Here is a 27,537-nt window from a genome sequence, read left to right as displayed (position 1 = left end):
GAAGACTCTCCATAATAGCAGGAGAAATATGGTAGTGCAGAGGCTAGACATTACCTGCTTGCCACAGCAGGTGGCACATGCAGGCAAGTGAGCCAAACACTGGGAAGCAAGGGGCTAATAAACTATTAAACCACCCCTGGCAGCACACCTCCTGCAGCAAGGCTCCACCTCCCAAATCGCCATCAGCTGGGGATCAAGGACTCAGATCACATGAGTTTTTGGGGACACCTGATTCAAACCACCACATAGGGTTTCTCTCCAGTATTAAAAAAAATTTATTTATTTGAGAAAGAGAGGAACAGGCAGATAAGAGAATGGGCATGCCAGGACTTCTAGCCACTGCAAACAAGCTCCAGATGCATGTGCCCCCTTGTGCAACTGGCTTACATGGCTACTAGGGAACTGACCAGCATTCTTAGGCTTCGCAGGCAAATGCCTTAACTGCTAAGCCATTTACCCAGCCCTCTCTCCAGTATTAGTTCTTTGGTGTACCACATAAGGACTGACCACATGTGAAAGACTTGATCACATCCTTTATATTGGTAGGTTCTCTCTCCGGAATGAACTCTGGAGGTCAGTAAGGTTGTAATATCCTCCAGAAGTTTTGACATTTTCTTTATATTTTTAGGGTTTCACTCCAATATGAATCCTATGACATTGATTCAGAATTAAATCATTGTTAAAGGTTTTTACACACACTGTTTATGGGGGTTCTCTCCACTATGAATATTTGTTGTGGAGCAAGGTTTTAAATCATACTAAAGGTTTTACCACACTACATTTTCAGTGCTTCCTTCCAATGTAAGTTATGTAAGGGTGGGACACCTGGTACAGGATTTGCCACATTTTCAATCATCACTGCTTTAGTGTCCAATACAGAGTGAGCTTTAAAAGCTTGACTACTATCATTACATTTGTAGGGCTTCCCTCTGGTATGAATCGTGTGATGACGTCGGAGGTGTTCATTCATCTTGAAGGTTTTGCCACATTCTTGACACTGATAGGGTCTCTCTCCAGTATGAATTCTGAGATGTTGCTTTAGGCATACAGTAGTTTTAAAGGCTCTGCCACACTCTTTACATTTGTATGGCTTCTCTGTAGTATGAACCGTGTGATGTTGACTGAGGGTTGAACTCTGGTTAAAGGCTTTGCCACACACTTTGCATTTGTATGGCTTTTCTCCACGATGAATAGATTGGTGTCGAGTAAGATTTGAAATAATAAGAAAGGTTTTACCACACTCTTTACATTCAAAGGGCTTTTCCCCAGAATGGATTTTCTGATGCCGATGAAGTATTGAAATAGTGACAAAGGTTTTACCACACTCATTACATGCAAAGGGCTTCTCTCCACTATGGATTTTCTGGTGTCGAGTAAGGGATGAATTATTCTTAAAGACCTTGCCACATTCTTTACATTTGTATGGCTTCTCTACACTATGAATTTTCTGGTGTTGATTAAGTTTTCCTGCAGTATAAAAGCTTTTACCACACTCTTTACATTTGTAGGGTTTCTCTTCACTATGAATTTTCTGGTGTAGAGTAAGATATGAATAAGTTTTAAAGGCCTTGCCACATTCTTTACATTTGTAGGGCTTCTCTACACTATGAATTTTCTGGTGTTCAGCAAGTTTTGCAGCAGTATAAAAGCTTTTGCCACATTCTTTACATTCAAAGGATTTCTCTCCACGATGAATTTTTTGATGTATAGGAAGGTATGAATAACTCTTAAAGGCCTTGCCACATTCTTTACATTGGAAGGGTTTCTCCCCAGTATGAATTTTCTGGTGTTCAGCAAGGTATGAAATCATAGCAAAGGCTTTACCACAGTCTTTACACACAAAGGGTTTCTTTCCAGTATGAAGATACTCATGTCGAGTGAGGATTGACTTTCTGTAAAAGGCCATGCCACATTCATTACATTTGTAAGGCTTCTCTTCACTATGAATTTTCTGGTGTACAGTGAGGTATGAGTAATTGTTAAAGGCCTTGCCACATTCTTTACATTTGTAAGGTTTCTCTCCACTATGAATTTGCTGGTGTCGAGTAAGTTTTGTAGTAGTAAAAAAGCTTTTACCACACTCTTTACATGCAAAGGGTTTCTCTCCAGTATGAATTTTCTGGTGTACAGTAAGGTATGAATAATTGTTAAAGGCCTTGCCACATTCTTTACAAGGAAAGGGTTTCTCTCCACTGTGAATTTGCTGGTGTCTAGTAAGTTTTGAAGCATCAAAAAAGGTTTTACCACACTCATTACATGCAAAGGGCTTCTCTCCAGTATGAATTTTCTGATATTGAGTAAGAGATGAATTATTGTTAAAGGCTTTGGCACCTGCTTTACATTTGTAGGGTTTCTCTCCACTGTGAATTTTCTGGTGTCGAATAAGGCTTGAACTTTGACTAAACGTCTGACCACATTCTTTACATTCATAAGCCTTGTCAACACTGGGACTGCCATGAATACTTTTTGAGCACTGATAAAAGACTTTCCCACATTTACTTCCTTTATAAAGGTTCTCTGGACTACAGTGATGTTTATCAGGATCTGAGCCATGGTTAAAATTTTTATTTGTGCCAATGCATTCATTGCTTTTCTCAGCAGTATAATTATCCTGGTAATTGTTTACTGTAGAAAGCTTGGTTGTGGCCTGCATAGTTGCATTAAATATGCACTCTGCTTGTAAAGTATCTATATCTGCATTTTGATTTAACAACGAAGGATAAGAAAAGATACTCCTATATTCATTAAAACTGTCTTTTTTAGTGTACAGAGTACTTGTTTTTTGATTGTAGAGTAGTGAACTTTTTGCAAAGGAACTCTCCAACTGGTCACTTTTAGAAATCTGTTCCTCATTTTCCAATCTGTCTACAGAAATATTTGAATGCAAGTTTACTCCAGTGATGGATGTTAAATTGTTTAAGCTAGTAACTGCATCATGATCTAAGACTCTTTGCAGACCTTCCAAATTTCCTTTCATAGGAAAGGTATGTGACAGAAGTTGCTGGGGATTTTTATTTACAGAAAGAGTTTGATCTTCAAAAGTTATTGGCATAATTTGAGGGGTTTTCTGAGATGTTTTCACTTTTGGATCTCTACTGACAGAAATATTGTGACTACTGTTAGTCATTGCAAATTCGTTATGTGAACCAGAATATGCTTTCTGACCTTCCCTCTCAACCATACTTTCTGATTCTTTCTGTAAGTGTAAACTGTTAAGGTCACAATTTCCATGATGACTTATCACTTTGGGGAATGAATGCTTAATCTTCTGCTTTGATGACAAGCCTTGGGTATAATGAGAAGACACAGCTGAAAGAAATAAAAATAAAAACTTATCAAAAGCTGGAGAGATGGCTTAGCGATTAAGCGCTTGCCTGTGAAGCCTAAGGACCCCGGTTCGAGGCTCGGTTCCCCAGGTCCCACGTTAGCCAGATGCACAAGGGGGCGCACGCGTCTGGAGCTCGTTTGCAGAGGCTGGAAGCCCTGGCGCGCCCATTCTCTCTCTCCCCTCTATCTGTCTTTCTCTCTGTGTCTGTCACTCTCAAATAAATAAATAAAAAATTAAAAAAAAAAAAAGTTAGACTCAGGTGAAAAGACTTTTAAACTAATATATGTAAAAATTATACCTGGCAGGTGATATCAGTGGAGAGTTAATAATAAACCCAATGTACCTCGTATCCACAGGCATATGAATTTAACAACAAATATGTGGCTCACATTTTTTTTTTTTTTTTTTTTTTGGTTTTTCAAGGTAGGGTCTCACTCTGGCTCAGGCTGACCTGAAATTCACTCTGTAGTCTCAGGGTGGGCTCGAACTCTCAGTGATCCTCCTACCTCTGCCTCCCGAGTGCTGGGTCACATTTATTTTTAAGACCTTCTAAAACCTAGGAACTCAGGGCACTCCAGATGAGCTCAACATTTAAGCAAGGAAAACAGAAGAAAGTGCAGAGGAAGAGATGGTATGAAAACCGCTAATACTGCTAGCCTGACAAACAGCTTTAGGGACATGGTGACAGACACAGTGCTCAATCAAAACCTATCAAAGCAAAAATCCAGAGGTTACAAAGAACTAAACTAAATCAGACTGCTAACAGACCTGCCACAGTGCAGAGAATATTGAGGAAGAGGGATGGAAAGGCTGTAAAAGCCACAGAGTGGGTAGGAATACCCTGGACATGGTCCCTCCACTACTCCACAGGGACTAACTTAGGCCTTCATGGCCCACAGTGGATAACATGGGGGAGGGCCCCCAGGGTGGTGTGGGCTGGGCAAGGGGACAGATGAGTATAATCTCTTATATTGTATATAAAATAAAATAAAAAAAAACAAGGAACATCAACAATATTTTCAAGAATTTACACATATTCAAGAGTCCAAATCTTACAATTCACAAGGTATAATTAGTGGCTGAGACAATGTAGAGGAATTTAAGGGTTATTAGATGAATTGTTACAGCAAACTTCCTAAACCTAGAAAGAGAAGTTAACATGCAAGTATAAGAGGAATTTAGAACCCAAGCATGACCAGAGAAAAATTTTCATGGGACTTCATGGTTAACAGGTCAAAAATATAAAGTTAACAAATGGGTGCTCCCTTTAGGTTCATGTGTTTTGAATACTTGGATCCAGGTAGGGGCAATTTGGGAAAGTTGTGAAGTTTTCAGAATGTGCAGCCTTGTAGGTCTGTCACTATAGTGAGTCTTGGGATTTTATAGTCCAGTCACCTTTCCAGTGCTGACTATCTCACTCTTGCTGCTACTTCCCAAGTTATGTGACATTTTGCTGTCTTGCTTGTGTCATGTTTCCCTGCCATGATGAAGTTATCTCTTGAAACTGTAAGCTAAAATAAATTTTTCCCTCCTCTGAGCTGCTTTTGGTTGGGTGTTTTGTTCCAGCAATGAGAAGATAATTGCTATTTACTACAAGCTGTGAGGGGGCCAGGTGTGGTGGCACATGCCTTTAATCCCAGCACTCGGGAGGCAGAGGTAAGAGGATTGCCCTGAGTTTGAGGCCACCCTGAGATTCCATAGTTCCATAGTGAATTCCAGGTCAGCCTGGGCTAGAGTGAGACCCTACCTTGAAAAATGAAAAGAGGAGAGAAAGATAGAATGCATATTAATACAAGGAACAATACATCAAGAAGATAAAACAGGTATGGGCAGTTGGCTCAGAGGTTAAAGGTGCTTGCTAGGACAACCTGAGGGACTGGGTTCAAATCCCTAGAACCCATGTAAAGCCAGTTGCACAAAGTGATGGTGCATGCAACTGGAGTTTATTTGCAGTAGCAAGAGGCTCTGTGTACTCATTCATTTTCTCTCTCCTTACAAATAAAAAAGGACTTTTTAAAAAAGAAGTAGTAGATATGGCCATGCATGGTGGCACACACCTTTAATCTCAGCATTTGGGAGGCAGAGGTAGGAGGATTGCCATGAGTCTGAGGCCACCTTGAGGAATTCCAGGCCAGCCTGGGCTAGAGGGAAATCCTACCTCCTCTTTCCCCCCAAAAAATAAACAAAAAAGAAAAGATATAATTGCTATAAACACTTATGCACCAAACACTGAGGCTACTAACTTCATAAAAGAAAGAGACAGACAGAAGACAGAGATAGAAAGAGAATCCCTTGTATTTTATCAGACTACAGAAGAACAAAAATAAAAATCAACAGCAAGAGAAGACACTGGTCCTCAAAGGGTACTTTCAAAATGTGAACGTGTTTCTCTTGGAAAGGCAACTGATTCACCACTAATTGCCATTAAGACTCATGAAACAATTTATGAATACCAATCATGACAGAAAATATACAAGTCACGATCAAAATGCATTACCTTTATACATGCACATAAAAATAGATCTTACTGGCAATAGTTTAGACATACTGAATTTTACCTTACACCTTGACCTAAATTGAAAATTGCCACCCCACCATAATATAAAAGCTAAAACTTAAAAACATATCCTAAAAGCATACATGAGGCCCATTTTCAATTTCCACCATCTAAATAAGTAAATACTGATTGAGGGAATCTACTGGTAAAAAAAAAAAAAAAAAACACAGAAAATGGAATCACAAGACAAGAAAAATATAACTTTTAAAATTCTAAATAAATAGAGACATTTTTTACTCTGTCAACAATAATTTTCTGTTGTGAATGTTGTGACTATATATACCCACTAAATGGAGGCTTATGAGTCACTGACATTTAGTATAGCACAGAAAAATTCACAGAAAGTCCATTATAACTACTTAGAGGGTTTTTCAATGATTTATTTATTTATTTGTGTGTGCATATATGAATGAATGCATGTGGTAAGGTCTCTTAGCACTAGGGGATAAAAAAGGTCAATTTGGCTTATATAGGTAGCTGGGGAACTGAACACACGTTGGCAGGCTTTGCAAGCATGCATCTTTAACTTAGCCGCCTCCCCAGCCCCCATTTACAAAGTGTTTTGATGATGGGCTGGGGACGAAGATCAGTTGGTAGAGTATTTGCTTAATGTGCCTGAAGCCCTTTGGATCTTCAGCACTGCATATAAACAGAAACGGCACATGCTTTTAATCTCAGAACATAACAGGTAAAGGCAGAATCAGAGGTTCAAGGCCATCCTTGGCTACATAGCAACTTCAAGGCCATCCTAGGTTATATGAGACTCTGTTTTAGAAACAAACACAAGCTGTCATACCCACCAAGGCTTGGGGAACACTGTGGAAAAGGTGGGGAAAAGAATAAAAGAGCCAGAGGATGGGGAAGAGTGCTTTGGAATGTAGTATTCTTCCCACCAGATGGCTGTTATATTTATGACATCACAGTGACTATACTACCTGCACAATATTGAGTCCATTAACATGTCATGATGGATGATGAAGGCAGGCAAAAACAGTGATATCAAAACAGAGGGACTGGCTGAAAGAAGGGGCTCAGTGGAAGGGGTATGGAAGAGTGGGGGCAAAAGAGAGTCATGGGAGGGAACTATAATCAAAATACATTATATACATACAAAACAGTCATTACAGTTATAAAATAAAAAGAACTCTGAGGAAATTGTCTTAATGAACATATAGATGATACTAGAAGCTTTTCTGTGGTGTTATAATATTGCAGCATTTTAGAAATGTACACCCCCCCCCCAAGCAGCAGAAGAATAAACATCATTCAGACTGTAACAGGCAAAGAGAAGGGATGTGGCTGTCACTCTGAAGGTGTGAGCTAATCACTGGAGGGGAAGGAGGAGGCTCTGAGGTTGGTTTTTATTTTTTATTTTATTTGAGAGAGAGAGAAAGAGAAGGAAACAGGCAGATATATAGAGAGAATGGGTATGCCAGGGCCTCTAGCCATTGCAAATGAACTACAGATACATGCACCACCCTGTGCATCTGACTTACGTGGGAACTGGGAAATAGAACCTGGGTCCTTAGGCTTCACAGGCAAACACCTTAACCACTAAACCATCCCTTCAGCCCTGACTATGAGCTTTAGAAACTTCTGTTAAGGTATAGAGCACAATATTTCATACCACTGAATTCCTTTACTTATCAGTACAGTGAAGGATGTATGCCCCAAGAAATAGGATGGTTCAAGACATGGAAATTTTCTTGCTTATACCCATGCCCTATTTTTTTTTCCATTAAAGCAGGACTCATGCAAAGTAGAAGCTTTCGAAAGATAAGTGTTCAAAAGTAGGAAATTAAGCATTGATAGTAAATCAGTAATTCTATAGGGAAGTTGTCCTCACCTATGGAGACCAGGTTTCTGTAGTTTTCTATCATCACATCCCTATATAAATTCCGCTGAGCAGAATCCAGACACTCCCACTCCTCTGGAGAGAAATCAATACTGATGTCTCTGAATGTGATCACATCCTGAAATAAAAATAAGTATGCAGCATATTAAACATAGAGACATTGACAGAGTTCCTAATTTGACCCAAGTTGAATGAGAGGTAGGAGTTGTGCATTGGCCTTAATTCTTCATTAAGAAACTTTTGCTTTTGTTTTTGTTTTTTGAGAAAGGGTCTCCCTCTAGCTCAGGCTGATCTGGCATTTACTACGTAGTTTTAGGGTGGCCTTGAATTCATGGCAATCTACCTCTGCTTCCCAAGTGGTAGGATTAAAGGTGTATGCCACCATTACCAGGAAGAGACTTTTTAAATATAAATACATTCTCTACTGTGTTAAGTAACTCAAAATAAGATGGCAATAGGCCCCCAACACCTCAGCACTGAAGCAGACCAAAAATGAACCCAACATGGCTCAGGGAAATCTTGCGGAAGAGGGGGCAGAAAGAATGTCAGAGTTACATGTTGGGTCATGATTTGCAGAGACATTTATCATACTAATAACTGGGGGCTAACTCCACAATGCACGACCCATTTTCATTAACAAGGAGGGTCTAATGGGAGGGGGTAGATCACAGATGAGCCTAAATAATGGTACCAAACTGCCTGTATTCACTGAAATGAAAACTAATAAATTAAATTTAAAAAAAAAGAAAAAGAAATTTTACCACATGTTTATTTTGTCTGGAAAGACCAGCCTAAGTACCTGATTAGCATAATTTAATTATCTATTAATCCATGTCACCGAATATAGATAAGTCTACTTTCAAGATTGTTTCTAGATCTAATCAAAATTATATCTGACTTGCTTGTATGTTAGAAATTTGTAATATTTCACTTAAGTGACACACTCAATGACAATGTTTTAAAATTACCAAATTATTATTACACCTAAGAATGTTTTCATATGTTATTGACTTTCCAACTTGGTCTTTCTTCTACCCTTAATGCAAGTGTAAGCAAATCCCAGCTGGGCAAATCCTGGGAAGGTTAAATAAAAAAAGCAAATACCTTTAAAAAAAAATAAATAAAATAAGATGGCAATAAAAGCCACAAAACCAGTATTAGCAATAGTTTTTTGAAATACAAAAAATTTAAGAATATGCATTCTTCTGGGAGTGGTAGCACCCTTCTTTAATCCCATCACTCAGGAGGCTAAGATAGGTCGATCACAATGAATTCAAGGTCAGCCTGGGCTACAGAGTGAGTTCTAGATCAGCATGGTCTAGAGTGCCATCCAACAACAACAACAACAACAAACCATGATGGAATTGGAACTCTACCAAAGAAACCTGGGGGAAAAGATAAGACAAGACAGAATATACTCTTCTACTGGTGTGTAAGGAATTAGTAACGTAGGTGGGACCTCTGCAGAAAACCAGGAGGGAGTCAGGACCTCACAGCAATCACACCTTCAATGAGAACTGGGCTTCAGTCAGTGGCCCCAGTGAAGTGCATCTATTCTCCAGGCCCTGCCTCAGCTAGCAAGAGCACAATGTCTTCAACACTCAGCTCTCACCAATTAACAGGTCAACCCAGGAAAAAATAAACAGAGAAGCATCTGGATGAAATGAAGTCATAGAACAAATGGACCCAACAGATATCAACAGAACATTCCATCCAAATGCTACAGAATACACATTCTTCTCAGTATAGACCATATATAGGACACAAAGCAACTCTTAACAATCACAAAAAAACTGAAATAATTCCTTGTACTCTACCTGATCACAATGGGATAAATCTAAAAATAAACTGCAAGAAAGACTATAGAACATGCACAAACTCATGGAAATTAAACAGTATACTATGAATGATGAATGAGTCAATGAAGAAATAAGACAATCCACAGTATCAAATGACAAGGAAAACAAATTATGGGATGCAATGAAGGCAGGCTCAAGAGTGAAATTTATAACTTTAGGTGCCAATATTAAGAAATTAGAGTGGTCACAAATAAATAATGCTATACCTTAAGGCCTTAAAAAACAACAAGCCAAACCAAAACTTGGTAGACAGAAAAAAAAATAATGACAATATAGATAGAAACTTATGGAATAGCAATGAAGAAAACAATATGAAGGATAAATAAGCCAGGTGTGGTGGCACATACCTTTAATCCCAGCAGGGGGAGGCAGAGATGGGAGGACAACTGTGAGTTTGAAGTTTGAGGCCAGCCTGGAACTACAGAGTGAGTTCTAAGTCAGCCTGGGATAGAGGGAGACCTTGCCTTGAAAAATAAAAACAGCAGCAACAAAAAAACCAGAATGAATAAATGAAACAAGAAGTTGGTTCTTCGTGAAAGGATAAACAAGGCTGATAAACTCTTAGCAAAACTGACCAAAAGAGACCCAAATCAATAAAATTTGAGGTTCAAAGGGCACCATTCCAACAGAAACCAATGAAATTAAGAGAATTATAACATACTTCAACAACATAAACTCCACTAAAGTGGAAAATCTAAAAGAAACAGATGAATTTCTAGATATGTATGACCTACCAAAACTAAAGCAAGAGGACATAAAGCATTGAAACAGACCTACAGCAAGCAGTCATATATATATATAACATCCAGCTAAAAAAAGTCCAGGCCCAGATGGATTCACTGGTGAATTTTATCAGACCTTCACAGACATACCAACAACAATGCTTCTTAAACTATTCCTCAAAATAGAAAAGGAAAGGACCCTACCAACATCCTTTTATGAAGCCAGAATTACCCTAATAGCAAAACCAGATAAAGATGTTACAAAAATACAAAGTTACAGACCAGTCTTTTTCATGAACATAGATGCAAAATTTTTTTCAACAAAATACTGGAAAACAAAATATAGAAGCACATGAAAAAGATCATTCCCCCCGAACAAGTGGATGCAGAGATGGTTCAATATGTGGAAATTAATAAATGTCATACACCATATAAAAGGACTCCAGGACGAAAATCACATTATCATCTCAACAGATGCAGAAATGACAAAATTCCTAAAGAAACTTGGAATAGAAGAAGCAAACTTCAAAATAATAAAAGTTATATATGACAATCCTAAAGTAAACATTATACTAAATGGGGGAAACCTCAAAGCATTTCCACTAAAATCAGAACTATTTTCTCCACTTTTGTTTAATATAGAATTGGAAGTCTTAGCTACAGAAGTAAGACAAGAGATACAAATAAAAGGATTCCAAACAGAAAAGAAAGAAACAAAATCACTATTATTTGAAGATGATGTGATTCTATACATAAGGGACCCTGAAGACTATACTAGAAAACTGTTAGAACTGATGAATGCTTTCAGAAAAGCAGCAGGATATAAAATTAACACAAATCAGTAGCCCTCCTATATACCAATAACAAATGTGCTGAGGATAAAATCAGGGAAACACTCCTATGCAGTACTGCCTCAAAAACAAAACAAAACAAAACAAAAAAACCTGGAATAAACCTAACTAAGGAAGTAAAGTAACTCTACAAAGAAAACTTGAAAGCATTCAAGAGGGAAACTGAAGATCTTATAGTAAATGGAAAGATAACCCATGTTCATATGTTGGAAGAATCAATATTGTAAACATGTCCATATTGCCAAAAACAATCTACAGATTTAATGCAATCCCCCTCAAAATTCCAATGGTATTCTTCACTGAACTAGGAAAAAAAAAAACACCAAAAAAAGTCCTACAATTCATTTAGAATCACAAAACAACTCCAAGAGCAAAAACAATTCTGAGCAACAAAAATAAGGCTAGTAGTATCACCATACTTGATTTTAAGATATATTACAGAGCCAAGTAACAAAAATTCCAGGTCCAGGTAGGTCAGTCAGGGCTAGAGCAAGACCCTACCTCAAAAAAACAAAATAGTATGCTAGTGACACAAAAACAGACATATAAATCAATGAAACAGAATACAGGACCTACACACAAACCAAGGCAGCTATAGCCACTCAATTTTTAAACAAAAATATTCACTGAGGAGAGCCTCTTTAATGAACAGTGCTAGAAAAAAGTGTATATTTATATGTAGAAGGATGAAAAAAGATTCTTCTCTTCATGCATAAGAATCAAGTCCATATGCATCAAAGACCTTAACATTAGACATGAAGCTCTGACACTGCTATAGAGAAAAAGTAGAAGCAACACTTGAACATATTGGCATAGGCAAAGACTTTCTGAATAGAACCCCAGTCACCCTGGAAATAAAACCAATAACCAACCATTAGAATCTCATGAAATTAAAAGCTTTTGTACAGCAAATAATGTTGTGAATAGAGGAAAGAGGTAGCCTACAGAATGGAAGAAAATATTTGCCAGCTATAAATCTGACAGTATTAATTTCTAGAACATACAAGGAATTAAAAAAACAAAAACTAAATCATAAGAAATCAAAGCTGGGCATGGTGGCATATGCTCTAATCCCAGTACTTGGGAGGCAGAGGTAGAAGGGTCACTATGAGTTGCAGGCCAGCATGGTACTACAAAGTGAGTTTCAGGTCAGCTAGACTGAGACAGTACCTTGATAAGACAAACAAACAAATAAGAACAACAAGAAAAAAATATGCTATAGAACTAACTAGACAGTTCCCAAAAGAAGAAATGAAAATGGATAATAAACATCTAAAAACATGTTCGCCATCCTTAGCCATTAGGGAAATGCAAATTAAAAGTTCTTTGAGATTCTATCACACCCCTGTCAGAATGGCTAAGAAATTAAATGACAATAAATGGTGGGAAGGGTGTGGGGAAAGAGGAACCCTTCTACATTGTTGGTGAGAATGTAAACTGGTATAGCCATTGTGGAAATCAGTGCGGAGGTTCCTGGAACAGCTAAAAATAGATTTGCCACAGGACCAGTTATACCATTACCCTAAGGACTCTATACATTGCTATAGAAATTCTGACTCATCCATGTTTATTGATGCTGTATTCACAATAGCTAGAAAATGGAAACAGCCTAGATGCCTATCAACTGATGAATGGTTAATGAAAATGAGATTCATTTTTGCAATGGAGGTTTTTTTTTTTTTTAATTCACAGAAGCAGAATGTCAAATGATTCATGTTTTCTCTCATATGTATACCCTAGCTTCATGTGTTTAGATTTGTGAGATAGTTTCACTGGAGTCAACAATAGGAGCTAGGAAGCTAGATTGGGAGATGGAGAGAAGAGTAGGGGAGGCTTGAGGGGAAAGTATAACATATATGTAAGTAGAGGGACAGAATACTGGGGGTAAATAGTCAAAGAGAGGACGGGGGGGGGGCTGAGAATAGAGAATGGGTGGAGGAATAATCAAAATTAAAGATGTGGGCTGGAGAGATGACTTAGCAGTTAAGCGCTTGCCTGTGAAGCCTAAGGACCCTGGTTCAAGGCTCCTTTCCCCAGGACCCACGTTAGCCAGATGCACAAGCGGGGGGGGGGGGGAGGCATGTGTCTGGAGTTTGTTTGCAGTGGCTGGAGGCCCTGGTGAGCCCATTCTCTCTCTTTCTCTCTCTCTCTCTCCCTCTTTCTCTGTCTGTTACTCTCAAATAAATAAATAAAAATGATAAACAAAAAAAATTTAAGATGTGATGAATAAGCCATATGGGGAAATCTAGTTCTTTGCTACCTAATAATGTATATGTTACAAAAGAGAGAATTTGGGCAGAAAGTACCCTGTGTAGGTGGATAATCCCATACCCAGAAGCCATATGCTGTTACAAGAAAATTTCAGTTCCAAGGTAGTCACCTTCCAACAACTTGTTGGTCAAAGAGGACCCTGATGCTCCTCAAGCAGTATAAGCTATTGCCAAGGCTCTTGGTTACCCCTTAGACCTTATTGCTAAAGACACCACATTCTTGGGCTTCTAAGCTGGAAACCTCCTCCCTATTGATTAGCTGTCATGATGCTGGAAACTGGGGTAATAATGGCATGTCTGTCATGGGGTAAACTAATTGCCCTCTGATTGGATTTGAGACCTGCTTCATGGGGAGGTAACTGCTATCTACTACTGAAAACCTAATGAAAAGCCTATGGCTGGGGAGGTCTTAAGCCATGCATGAGAAACTACAACTGTTGTCTGGCTAAATGGATATATTAACATTAGACATGAAGCTGCCCTCTAAATACTTATGTTTATGCATATATATTAGTGCCCTCTAAATACTTATGTTTATGCATATATATTAGTGCTACTTTCACTTTTGGTTAGAGAAGCTTCTTTTCATATGGTGGTGACCACAGCACTCAAAACTCTCCAAAGTGCTGAGTAGTGCCAGTGGCATAATAGAAGGGGGGAAAATAAGGACATCAAAATACAAGAGACTACGTGGAAAGAAGATGGGATTCAGTATAGGAGGCTTGGGATGGGAGAAAAGAGAAGGTAGTGGAATGGGATTAGGATCATTGTACATTGTTTATATATATGGAGGTTGTTAATTAGTTTTTTTAAACCTGACAAGAATATACCTACCAAGTGCTATGTATATTTTAAATAATAATTGATACATATTTCCCATACGAGAAAGTGAGGGTATTGCTATCTGGGTAGATTGTCACTGGTACTATCACAAAGTGGAGATGTAATGGTCACTCAACACAAAGTTCTTCCATCATAACACCTCTACTATACTACAGTAGTATACAACCTCTTACAGCACCCAGGAAAAGGTGCACACTCATTTACCCACGTTGATTTGACCTGCAGCGTATATAAAATCTCAAAATAGGAGCACATTCTGAGCACTGTCATCATGGGGTTCTGGAAACCAATGTTCAGAAAGCTGTACTCCAGCCTGCCCCTTCCCTCCCAGGAGCTGACCTACAGGATCCAGGCCTGGCCCCGCCCCGCGGAACTGCTGACTGACAGGACCCCCTTCCAGCCCAGGCAGAGCTGACAGACAAGATCCAGGCCCCGCCCCGCCCCGCGGAACTGCTGACTGACAGGACCCCTTCCACCGGGGAAGAGTTGATTGGTAGGACCCAGATTTGGTCCCGCCCCTCCCCGTAGAAGAGCTGAGTGACAGGACCCCTTCCACCGGCGAAGAGCTGATTGGTGGGACCCAGACTTGGTCCCGCCTCTCCCCGCCCCGCGGAAGAGCTGAGTGACAGAACCCCGCCCCGCTCAGCGGAGAAGCTGACTGACAAGTTCCAGGCTTGGTCTCGCCCCGCGGAGGAGGTGACGCGATGACTGTCTCCACCCAGCCGGGTCGGGGACGTCTCCCGGCGCGGGTGCAGCGGGCACTCACCATCTCCAGGCTTCCTGGGTAGCGGGCGCGAGCTGTGCGGGTCTCCTGCCTCAGGACACAAGCCCACGGACGCCCAGCAACTCCCGCCTCTGACGCAGGGACCAAGCGCAAGATGGCCGACTCCAGCGAAAGCCCGCGAGATTTTGAATGCCTGCCCCCAGGCCTGACGGTCAGCCTGATTGGACGGTCTTCCCATGGCACCGCTGATTGGACAGGAGTTCCGGCTCAAGGCTTATATCCTTGGTTTATTTTATTATTTATATATTTATTTGGTTTTTCGAGGTAGGGTCTCAGTTTCGCTCAGGCTGACCTGGAATTCTCTATGTAGTCTCAGGGTGGCCTCGAACTCACTGTAATCCTCCTACCTCTGCCTCCCGAGTGCTGGGATTAAAGGCATGCGCCACCACGCCCCGCATTTTTTTTTTTTTTTTTGAGGTAGGGTCTCACTGTAGCCCAGGCTGACCTAGTGCTCACTCTGTAGTCCCAGGCTGGCTTTGAACTCACAGTGCTCCTTCTACCACCTCTGCCTCCTGAGTACTGGGAACGTCAGGTCTTGAGAATAAATGGGACCAAACTGTGGGTGAGTGAGGCGAGAATGAGTTTCTTGTGTGAACTAAGGTTCGCAGAAAAGCTCTCTTACACCTACTGGAATTCCAGCAAGGCTGAATGGACTGATAAAACTCCTGTGAGCTGATCACAGAAAGATGGAATGTTTCAAGTCAAAGTCAAATTACCTTGGGCTATCTTTAGCCATTTATTGCCCCCAATAGCCATTTATTGCCCACCTCTGTGTCTGAGCTAACATCCTGGTGACTATCAGTGGATCAGGTGTGATTCTTTTTGGAATGTAAGAACAGACTTCCAGCTTCCACCAACCCAAGGGCTAAAAATGTCATCAGGTAAAATCTTAAGCCTCTAATGGAGATTTCCACACTTTACTGTAACCTGCCTACCCGATGGTCAACCAGTGTATTTGAAAAGTGCCTTGGCTTAGGACTTTCTTTTGTTCAGTAACTGTAAAATCTTCATGAAACTGTTAACACATTGGAACATGAAATGTGGGGCAACCTAAATCTGTATTCCCAAGCCATGTTCACTCATATTTGGCTCCAGAATAAACTATCTCTTATACCCTTTGAGGTGAGAGCTGTGCCAGTTGCACAGACAACTTGTGTCTTGATTGTGTCTGGTGTTTTGGATTGGTGTTGAGTTTTCCATATGAATTCAGGGCTTCTTTGAGGCAGTAGTTTTAAGGCAGAGCTCCACCTTGATGAACTTCAGCTGTCTAGGACATGAGCATTTAATCTGAAGTCCTATCAATTACATATATTCACAAATGGACAGAATAGAGACAAGTATTTTACATTTTACTTAACTTTCTTGGTGTTATTGGAATTTCAGGGCAAAAGCCCTAGCTCCAGCTAATATGGGAATTCTGTGGTGTCTTGAGAGTTTGGAGTCTGTGGTGGTTCGAACTAGGTGTCCCTCATAAACTCAGGGTTGGGTCCCAGCTGGTGGAATTTGGGAATTATAGCCTTGATGGAAGAGTTGTGTTGTTGGGGATGGGCTTAGGGGATTATGGCCAGCCTTCCCTTGCTAGTGTTTGGCTCACCTTGCTACTGTTTCCACCTGCTATGGCAGAGGTGATGTCCAGCCTCTGCTCATGCAGATTTCCCCTGCCATCATGGAGCTTCCCCTTTAATCTGTAAGCCAAAACAAGCAACTTTCCTCCCATCAGCTACTTTGGGCTGGGTAATTTATCCTAGCAAGAGAAGGTAATTGCAACAGAGCCTTATCTTGGCTCTTGGGTGGGCAGTAACTGAAGAATTAGGATTTCTGACTCACTGGTCATGTCACGAGTCAGTGACCTTTTCAGGTTCTTATGAATCTGATGCATGAAATCCACAGGCCAGAGAATAAAGTTCAAAAAGAGTTTGTTAGATTATAGGTAGAACTTAAGAGAAAGAAGACAGGGCTCTTGCCCAAGGAGGCAAGAAGGGGTGTGAGAACCCTACCTTGAAACTCAAGCTAGGGTCTTTTATGTGAGTTTTCTATACAGGCAGTTTACAATACTGTCAGTCCAATCCTGGGGTCAGGATTTCTGGAAAAGGGCACTCTTCCCAGAAATTGAGTTATTCCAGGTCACAGAGACAACAAAATGTCAGATTCTCCCCGTACAGGCTCTAAGACATTTCTTGTTCTTGTTTTCAGGGTCCTGTTAGCCCTAAAGAGCCTCACATCATTCACAGTGAAACTTGGGCACAGTCTTAATGCATCAATAAGAGATGAGTGAGGGTGAAGAAAAGATTCAGTCAGTATGGATACAAGGAATATGGACAAACCCAGGGGTCCATTTATTCTTGAGTAAATCTTTGGAGTGGTGACATGACATTCAGGTTGAAGTTGAGAAAGAATTGGGTAGGGGCAATAGGCATGCACAGTGAAGCAGTCCTGGTCACAATGGACCTGGTTGAATGTTATCTCAGCATGATCTGTAAGCAGGTCCCAAGTTGTTATAGCTTGCAGCAGCAGTCCAGTTTCCATAGGGGAGCCTTAATATCACAGATGATGACCCTTAATTTAGGGGTTGTTTGGCCCAAGTTCTGCAGTTGCTTGGAGGTAACATCTGTTATGATCAGATGTGTATATGAGTTCTGTAGTTTCTAGAATTCAAAAAGTCTACAGGTTTAGGACAATGATGTGTTGGGGGGAGGGGTTATTGGAACAAGACCTGGTAAAATCTGATAGAAAGATGCATGAAAAAAAAAAAAAAAACAAAGGTAGAAAGGCCCACTGAACTAGATGGTAGGACCCTATTGCTAAAGACAGCACCTACTTCAGGACACTAAGAAATCAAACTGGAGTTGAATTGGAAGCTTCTACTCTGTTGATTAGCTGTCAGGATGCTGGAAACAACTATGCAGCCTGTTGGAGGAAAAAAGTCATCAAGTATTCTAAGTAATAGTGAACGCTGCAAGCCTCAAAGCTGGCCAGGCAGATCAAATGTGCCAACTGCTGAAATGGTGGTGGTATGTCTGTTATGGGGGAAGCCAACTGCTCTCTGTACTTGAGGCCCTTTCCATGAGAGGGAATTCCTGCCTAGTTTTGAAAACCTAATCAAAAGCCTATGGCTGGGGACCTTATAAGTCCTGGGTGGAAGGAGAAGGGGATACTACTATTGTTTGGCTAAATGGGTATATTATGCCCACCAAATTACTAAATATTTTTGACTATGCCCATATATTAATGCTACTCTTTGTTTTGTTTTGTTCAAAGTAGGGTCTCTAGCCCAGGCTGACCTGGAACTCTATAGCTCTAGGCTGGCCTCAAACTCACAGCAATCCTCCTACCTCTGCCTCCCAAGCACTGGAATTAAAAACATGCACCATCATGGCCAGCCACTCTCACTTTTTTTCAAACTTTTTTGTCGACAATTTCCATATATATGAATATATCATAATCATAATCCTCTCACCACTACCTTCCCGTTTCCTCCCTCCCAAGTCCCCCTCCATAGAATCCCTTCTTTCCAACTAGTCTCTCTTCTATTTTGAAGTCATTATTTTTTCCCCTCCTATCAGTCAGGTCTTGTGTAAGTAACATCAGCCACTGTGAGATCATGTATATCAAAGACATTTTGTGTCTGTAAGACTATAGCTCTTAACATTCTTTCTGCCACCTCTTCTGTAATTCTCTCTGAGCCTTGGAGAGTATGACAGAAATGTCTCAGTGCTGAACACTTCACTGTCACTTCTCAGCACTTTAATGAATTTTTAGTCACCCCAGTTGTCACTGCCATGTGGAAAGGAGAAGCTTCTCTAACCAAAAATGAGAGTAGGATTAAGCTATGGGCATAAACAAGTATTTGAGAGGGAAGTGTGGTGGGCATAATATATCCATTTAGCCAGAAAATAGTAATAGTTTCCTCCCTAGGGCCTAACCTCCCAGCCATAGAATTTTCATTAGGTTTTCAGTACCAGGCAGGAATTCTGTTCCATAGAGAAAGTCTCAAATCCAATCAGAGAACAGTTGATTTCTCCCATAACAGACATACCACTATTGCACCAGTTGGTATATTTTACCTGGCTGGCCAGCTATAAAGTTTGCAGGGTCTACTGCTGGTTAAGACCAGTAATGAATTTTATACCCCAAACTGCTGTATAGCTCTTTTTAGCATCCTGACAGCTAGTCAACAGGGAGGAGGCTTCCAGCTCAGCACCAGCTTGCTATAGAGTAAGATCCAGATCAGCCTGGAGTGAGACCTTACCTGGGGGTGGGATGAGTACAAGTTTGGTCCAGAAATCATTCCAGTAAACAGAAACATTCTGGTATAATAGTGCAACAATCACTGTTACTACAACCCAATACCCTAGAGCTGTGGCCAGTCTGAATAAAGGAGAAAATCAGAGTAGAGTGGCTCACCCAAACCACCCAAGAGAAAACACTGACTAATCATGACTGCCTTCATTTGCATAGGAGGAATACTTGCTGGGAAACTGCATGACCAAATAACTCATCCTAACTAATGGAGACCTAATCCAGTAGGGATACACTTTTTGCCGTAAGTTGTTTCGTAATAGTGATAAAAAAAAAACAACCCTGTTGTCATGTCCCTTTTCCTCTCAACTGTTTTTGCATTCAATCTGTGCTGTTGATTAATGTGAGAAGATGTGCATTTAACATGTAAGGGAAGCTAATGGTTGGTTTTGGTAAAGCAACTTTGTAATAATGAATTTCAAAGGGATGGAGAGATGGCTCAGCATTTAAGGTGCTTGTCTGCAAAGCCTAAGTACCTGGGTTTAATTCCCCAGTACCTACATAACGCCAAATGCACATACATGTATCTGGTTAGAGATTCTGGCGAGCTCATTCTTTCTTTCTCTATCTGCATCTTGCTCTCCCTCTCTCAAATAAATAATAAAATATTAAAAAATATATATTTCAAGAGCAATTTTAGGACCATTAAAATGAGTGTATAATCTATTAAACTGAGAATCTTCAAATATTGTAAGAGAAAGCAAAGGCAAAATTCTACAAAGAAAGGTGGAAATTATGGCAGATGTTTAAACTTACTGCCTTTATCTACAGTGGTTAATAGAGTGTTTATAACCTGTCTCCATATTCACTCGCTCAGACTTTTCTCATGCCTGCCTCTTAAAGGACACTGGAGTGCATATGCACACACTTCCCAAGGAGGGAAGACATGAGAATCTCTCCTACCCATTAATACTTAGATGCTACAAAATTCAGGTTATATGATTTTTGAAATGTTGCAATTACAGTGAGCCTTCTTAATTCTTAGAAAACTTGGCATTTTTTTAAAAAGTCATGCTTTATTCACTTGCAATTTATAGGAGATAAAATTTAGTGAGATTTTGCCAAGCTGACAGAAATGGATGCCTTTCTCTCCTGACTAGGACTGAGTTTCCCTTTTTCTAAGTTATTTTTTCACTGGTTTATTAAGCTGCTGATATGCTTGTGGAACCTGGACACACTCCTTTCTGGAATGTCAAGTGTAGACACTGCTCAGGTGCACTGAACTCTTACTTCCACCGGGTGGCAATCCAGGCCTAGATGTGTTCACCTCAATAGGTAATGAGGCATTGGCTAAAGTAGAGCTTGGCTCTGAGATGTTGAATCCTGATTATTTCACAGTCCTCAGCTGTGGACACTGCATGTGCCATCCTTGTTTTCCCCACTTGTGAAATGGGAACCATCTCAGCCATGGCATAGGTAGAGAAAGGTGATATTTTAAACCCCATAAGTGAGCACAAATTAAAGGGTGACCATGACCCCCCCCAATCTTGTCACATGGCAGCACCATATTCAGTTGTTTTTAATTTTTTTTTAAATTTTTTTTAAAGATTGTACTTTTATTTATTTATTTGAGACAGAGAGAGGGAGAGAGAGAAAAAGAGTGAGAATGGGTGCACCAGGACCTCTAGCCACTGCAAACAAACTCCAGATGGATGTGCATCTGGCTTATGTGGGACCTGGAGAATTGAACCTGGGTTCTTAGGCTTCGCAGGGCAAGTGCCTTAACCACTAAGCCACCTCTCCAGCCCCTGTTTTTAATTTTTGTTGCAGTTACCTTTGTGTTGCTAGGACAAAACACCTGACCAAAAGCAGCTGATGGGAGTAAAGGGCTTAAAATTTGGTTTATAGTCTCAAGGGGAAGCTTCATGATGACAGGGAAAACAGTGGTCCTAGAGCAGAGGTGGAAAATCACATCTGCCACAGCAGGTGGCAAATAGCAGCAAGAGAGTGAGCTAAGGTTTTACAAGAGGGAGCTGGCTATAACATCCCTAATCGCACCCCTAGTAACACACCTCCTGTAGCAAGGCTCCACTTCCCAAATTGCCACCAACTGGGGGACCAAGCATTGAAAACACATAAGTTTATGGGGACATCTGATTCAAACCACCATGGTATTATATTGAAGGCTTTATCCAAATCAATATACTTGAATAACTTCTGTTTGTAGATGATATATAATAATAACAAGTCTGAAAAACCCAAGATAGTCAATGAGCAAGCTATTGCCAACATTAAGGAAACATCACAGGATGATTTTATATAAATTAATATATATAAATCAAGAGACACAGATGTTCTTTAAGATGGGGTCTTATTCTAACTCAGGCTGACCTGGAACTCACTCTGTAGTCCCAGGTTGGTCCTTCTCCTACCTCTGTTTCCTGAGTGCTGGGATTAATGGCATGTGCCAACATACCAGGACTAGAAACAAATTTTGAAAAAGATGGAAGAAATCATAACAATATTGAATAAAAGATTGCATTTAAAATATAAAAACAGGTATCTGGGAAAAACAGCAGGAATAATGAAAGTAAATGTGAGAAAATGATCAAAAGAAAACAAAGATTAAAATATACATATGCTACATATATTTAATAACACATCAATGTTTTACAGTTTAAAAATTTTCAAACTACATCAAAACTGGCCCACAGCTTTGGGCTGTTGGGAAAGTCACGAAACTGAAGAGACCATAAGTCACTGCCACACATTTTAACTTTTCCACTTCCACATGTACTTGTTACCATGTTTGAAATTCTGCACAAAGAAGTCACTCTGGTTTTGTTTGTGTATAAGATAAATGTGCAATTCAGACAAGCAAAGCAATTTCTCACCCATTCTCCACAGGGAGAGATGCAGTCCAAACAGCAACTGTCCACTGTGGGCCAAAGTGGCATGGCGTATTTTATCACAGGTCTATTGAAACCTATGGACTAATTTGTAAAACTAACTTTAACATATAACAAGGAAAGAGAAAATATGCAAAGCCATTGATCCTAAGATAGTAGCTAATATCTATGACTTCCATATTTGATGACCCACTCCATGTTTCAACTCACAAAACAAAAATTGGTCAGGTTTTTTAATCTGAGGAAATGAATAAAACTGTCCTACTTTGTTGGTCTGAGCTTCCTACTTTTCTGCCTTTTTAAAAATTAATTTATTTGCAGGAGAGAAAGAGAATGAAATAAGAGGACCTCCTGCCACTGCAAAAACAAACAAAAGCTTCCAGCTACATGCGCTGCTTTGGGTATCAGCCTTATGTGGGTACTAACCAAGGCCATCTGGCTTTGCAAGCACCTTTAACCACTGAGAAATCTCTCCATCCAGTGTCTTTTTTCTTAGTTGGTAGAATTTTCTATTAAACATTAAAATGGACCAGCTAAGACATGTTCAAGAGAATGATTCAGAGCATAGACCTTGGCCATTGGGATTAATCCTACAGCCAATGCAGAAAGCCCTCTGCTCTTTTATTTATTTTTTCTAATGCTGAATTCTAAATCTCATTAAAAAATGTTTTGAAAATGTCACTTCCATTGCCATCTACTGCACCCTTCTGTTTGCAGTCCTGTTCATTCTGCTTGCTCTCATGTCAAATATTTCACAAACTCCAGCAGAGCTGCAAGTACATAGTTCCCACAGTGACAGCTCACTGTGAACATTGCTCTTCATCTTGTTTTGTTGCTGACAGGTTGATTGTGTCAGCTGTTTGTTTCCCCCCCCCCACCCCCGAGGTGGGAGTGGGGAGGGGGTCTGAGCAGAGTCAGTGACCAGATACCTAATGAATCAAAATATTTTATTAGTCTGCCCCAGATTTGGGTGTCAGTGCTGTAGCTTTAAGAGAGGAAACGGGAAAAGGGAGCCTGCGGCAAGTGGGGCAGGTGGTAGGAATGACTGACTGAGCCTGGTCCTTAGGCTTCACAGGCAAGTGCCTTAACTGCTAAGCCATCTCTCTAGCCCTGGAATGTTTCTCTTTGCATTGAGCAAGATTATAGACGTGGGAAGTCGTTATTCTAGGGTTGTAAAACAGAGTGAAGATTGCAAAACAGGATGTGACCTGGAGATGGGGGCAGTGGCAGCCTTGGAGAAATGGGCTTCAGGGTCTTTAGATTTTCTGGCTTAAATGTTCCCCCCACACTCAACCTTTGATGTCTTTTATAAAAAATTTAAGAGACACCAACAATTCATATGGCTGCACTGTTAACCCTTTAGTATCTGGGAGGAGCATCTGAAGCTAGAAGCATTCCAGATAGGAGACAAATCTGTTTAGCAGACTGAGAATGCAAGGACCAAATAGGAGCAGGCTAGCAAATGGGAGAATTCAATATACTTAGATCTCAGCAGTCAACAGATCTGGTCCCCTTTCTGTTTTGTAGGACTAATGCTACTAATGAGCTAAACTGATCTTGTAAGGCTCCTGTTATTTTGGGCCATTGTTACTAGACCTACAGAAAGTATCAGCATCACCAGTACTACTAAACATAGTAGAGCAGGGTGGGGGATGTATCATGACCATGACCCGAAGGTATCTTTTGTTGAATTCCTCAAGCTTCTGCCATGCACGTACCGGTCTGCCTCCAGGTTTGTGACTGAAGGACAGATTTCTCAAGCTTCAGCCCTGTGTAAATTGACCAACTTCTGGTATTATCAAAGCGAGGTGGTGGGCTCAGAGGTGACTCAAAGGGGTTTCTCAGGGTCTCTGGGTGGTTGTCCGCCTGACTGATCCTTCAGGTAGGGCAGTTGTTTTCACTCTGGAGTAATGAATCCATGCTTCCACACCTGCAACTTGTAAAGCTGTGGGCTTAAGGGTTTCTTTATGCACATCTTTTACCCACACAGGTTCTCCCAGTTTATAGGGATGTACCAGATTACTTAAAGGTAGAGAAGTTTCTCTAGTACTCAGTGATATATCAGGGCTTTGGTTGGTAGCTATGACTGGGTGCTAATTTCTAAATTTCAAACTTCTCTCCCCTTTGTGGAATTACTATTAGAGGAGGAGATCTGCCAAATACAGTTTCATAGGGTGAGAGCTTGATTCCTGCTCAGGGAGAGCATGTCACTCTCAGGACAACCATGGGCAGCATAGAAGTCCAGGGTAACTGGGTCTTCTGGCAGAGTTTATTTAAAGCCTGTTTAGGATTTGGTTCATGTTGTCAACTTTCTCTGAGCTCTGAGGTTGATAAACCTGGTTTAGGTTTCATTTCATTCACAGAGCTTTGGCTAGTCCTTGGGCAACGTTGGCTAAGAAAACAGATTTATTGTCTGGACCTGATTGATGGAGGCATTCCATATCAAGGCAGTATTTCAGTCAGCAAGGCTTGTCACTTTTCTGACCCTTCCAGTTCTGGTGGAGAATGCCTCTACCCATCCTGAGTACGTCCCTACAAGGAACAATAGATATTTGTATCCCAGCTAGGTAGCAATTCAGTAAAGTCTATTTCTAGATCTCCAAATGGGCTCTTTCTAGTCCTTTATATTCCCAGTGGCTGGTAGGGGGCCCTGCTTAGTGTTATTGCAGGCACAACTCTGGCATTTCTCAGACACATTACCACACTGTGGGAATCCTGGCTATACAGTATCGATTAATTAAAGTCTCTAATGCTGCTTTCCCCATATGGGTGTCTCTGTAGAGCTGGGCTGTCCAAGGGGTAAGCCACATGGTCTGGATCAAAAAGACATTTGTTGGGCAGAGCCTCCATCCTTCTGAGGCTTTTGTGCCTTCTTTTTTCTAATCTAATCTTTGTCTTCTGAAGTACAAGTAGAGTATTTAGGCAGAGTTGAGACCATCAGAATCCTGCCAGGAGGGGCTCTATGCAACATGGTCAAGGCTATCTGTTTTCTTCAGTATCAGCCCATTAATTCCTTCATGTTACTATATCCATAACAGCAACGCTCTTTACGGTTCCAAACTGCTTCTGGGAGGTGCAAAATCTCAGTCTGACTCTTGGTAGTTTTCCCTTCTGCAATGAGTCCTCCTCCTCCTTTGTGGAGGCTCCCATGTATAGGCAGGGTGTCCAAGGCATATCTAGATTCACTCTTTGGTCCTTACTTAATTCAAGGGCCCTAATCAGAGCCATCAATTTTTGCCTGCTGACTTGGCCATCCCAATGGGAGGTTCCTGTTTCTATAGTCTCAGATTCTGTTACCACTGCATATCCTGCCAGGTTCACCATATGACAAGAGGTGCTTCCATCAATGTAAAGAGTACAATCTCAGGAAGTCAGGTGCTGATCTGAAAGGTCTGGACAATTTGAGAAAACCTCATCCATAGTCAGAATACAGTCATGGTTGGAAGTCTAGGTTCTGCAGGCAGGATGATCATCGGATTGACAGTCTCTAGGCATGTGCACAAGTTTCCATAGAGGAGGCCTTGATACTGGCCCATGAGTGAATTTGTGAGCCAAAAGAGGGCCGCTATTGTCCATCAGATACTTGGCTACTTATAACTGATACAAGCTATGGGTTTCTTTCTAATGCTATATTAGACCTCCCCCCCCCAAACAAGTATCCCTTAGTTGAAAAATCTCAGGACTAATTGGCTATTGCTTGGAATACACCTTAAAAGATCCTGCCCACCCTTTGTTAAAAAGGTTTCATTAGATAACACAGACTTCTCAGTGATTCATGAATGCAGAAAATTATCAGAAAGGGTTAAGACCAGGAATGACAAATCAATCTGCACCAGGTTTCAAGGGCCAGGCACAGATGTTAAATGAGAAAGGTGCAGATAACCTGAAAAGGTGATTGAGAAAATCCTACAACAGCCTATGTCTATAAACATAAAACCACCAAGGCAAGGAGTTTAATGAAAAAGGCACATTGATGGAAGGGAAGAAAGCAGGCCCAAATAAAATTATTAAACAAATTTCAGTGCTAGGGATAGACTACCTTCCTACACCTACGTGTTGTTCAGTCCCCCTCAATACTAATTGCATACCAGAACTAGAGATTAAGACCTTACTGCAGAAAACAGTGCATGCTCTGATGCCAGGACAAAGAGAAATCAAACTGGGACTGACCTAGAGACTTCTTCCCTGCTGGCCTGGCCTTGGTATTGGAAGGTTCTCTGCAAGCTTCTGGGAGAATTGTAGCAGTCCTGCTCATCCATGGACAGTGTGTTAATAACATCACCATGCCATGCAAGATGTGCCTGATAGTGAGTTGTGGCACAACTGTTCTGATAGCCATCAACTTTTAATCTGCCCACAGGATCAGGAACCCACGTTTTGATACATAAGCTAGGACAAAAAGTTGTGGCTGAAAAGGCTACTGGCCACGGTGGGGAGGTTACTATTGACTCATTAAATGGACACAATATACTAATTGCATTGCCTTCTACATATTTTGTGTTTATACCTATGAATTACACTGCTGCCAGGGAAGCTGCTTTTTGCAGTGGGCAGTGGTCATTACAGACTCTTAAATGACTGCTTTTGTGGCACAGTGGTAGCATGGTCAGTACTAACAGGAAGAAACAGATCAGAAAACATTACTGAAAGAGATACATAAAGAAGCTAAGAGCAGGTGGAAGGGGTGCCACGCTGTGGAAAACTGTCCTCCATGTTTGGCATTTGAGTATTGAAACCAGAGTAAGCATTTCAGTAAGAGGAGATGGGGACTTAGCAGGTAAAGCACCAAGCCACACTTCTTCCCAAGGATCAAGTGTTTAACAAGTTGCTCTAAGCAGATGACTCTCCTTTAATGGTGTTAGTAACCCCAACTAAGACCACTGTTTACCAAGCAAGACTTGGATGGAAGTAAAAGAAAAAAAAAGATGCAGAGGGAGTTGGTACACACCTTTAATCCCAGCACTTGAGAGGCAGAGGTAGGAGGATTGCTGTGAGTTCAAGGCCAACCTGAGACTTCATAGTGAATTCCAAGTCAGGCGGGGCTAAAAGCAAGAGATCTTACCAAAAAAAAACAAAACAAAACAAAAAAAAAACTCCCCTTGCCCCCTAAAAAGAATTTATGTGGGAGAGAATTTGAAATTTGGACTAGCATTAGTTTAGAGAAACATTCATAATTGTTTTTTTCAATTATGTTAGGGTTCCTAGTGTGCTAGACTATTACCTAACTCTTGAAATTGTCTTTCACTTCAGCTTTAATTAAATCATGGGCTATAATCATTACATTGTACAACTTCTCTCTTGTATGAGGTTTGAACTCCTA

General features: G+C 40.6%; 1 protein-coding gene across 1 annotated transcript; it reads right to left on the bottom strand.

Moving 5' to 3' along the window:
* Positions 1-338: 338 nt before the first annotated feature.
* On the bottom strand, positions 339-22,115 carry LOC101609589 (zinc finger protein 160-like). The gene is made up of 5 exons (XM_045131464.1): positions 22,021-22,115; positions 19,319-19,437; positions 15,052-15,254; positions 7,732-7,858; positions 339-3,309 (listed from the first exon to the last, which is right to left on the bottom strand). Exons 1-5 carry the CDS (start codon positions 22,113-22,115, stop codon positions 776-778), a joined length of 3,078 nt encoding a protein of 1,025 aa, XP_044987399.1. The 3' UTR covers positions 339-775.
* Between the last annotated feature and the right edge of the window lie 5,422 nt (positions 22,116-27,537).

Source organism: Jaculus jaculus, chromosome 1 (genome assembly GCF_020740685.1).
Source record: "Jaculus jaculus isolate mJacJac1 chromosome 1, mJacJac1.mat.Y.cur, whole genome shotgun sequence".
NCBI lineage: Eukaryota > Metazoa > Chordata > Mammalia > Rodentia > Dipodidae > Jaculus > Jaculus jaculus.
Note: the sequence above shows the minus strand (reverse complement) of the source record. Positions and strands in the feature narration are given on the sequence as shown.

Coding starts and splice junctions, on each gene's coding strand:
- LOC101609589 (XM_045131464.1), bottom strand. CDS start 22,115: ATGGTAACAAGTACATGTGGAAGTGGAAAAGTTAAAATGTGTGGCAGT. Junction 15,255..19,318: donor TGTACTCATCCCACCCCCAG/GTAAGGTCTCAC, acceptor CTGTCCAATCAG/CGGTGCCATGGGAAGACCGT. Junction 7,859..15,051: donor ACCCAGGAAGCCTGGAGATG/GTGAGTGCCCGC, acceptor TTTTTATTTCAG/GATGTGATCACATTCAGAGA.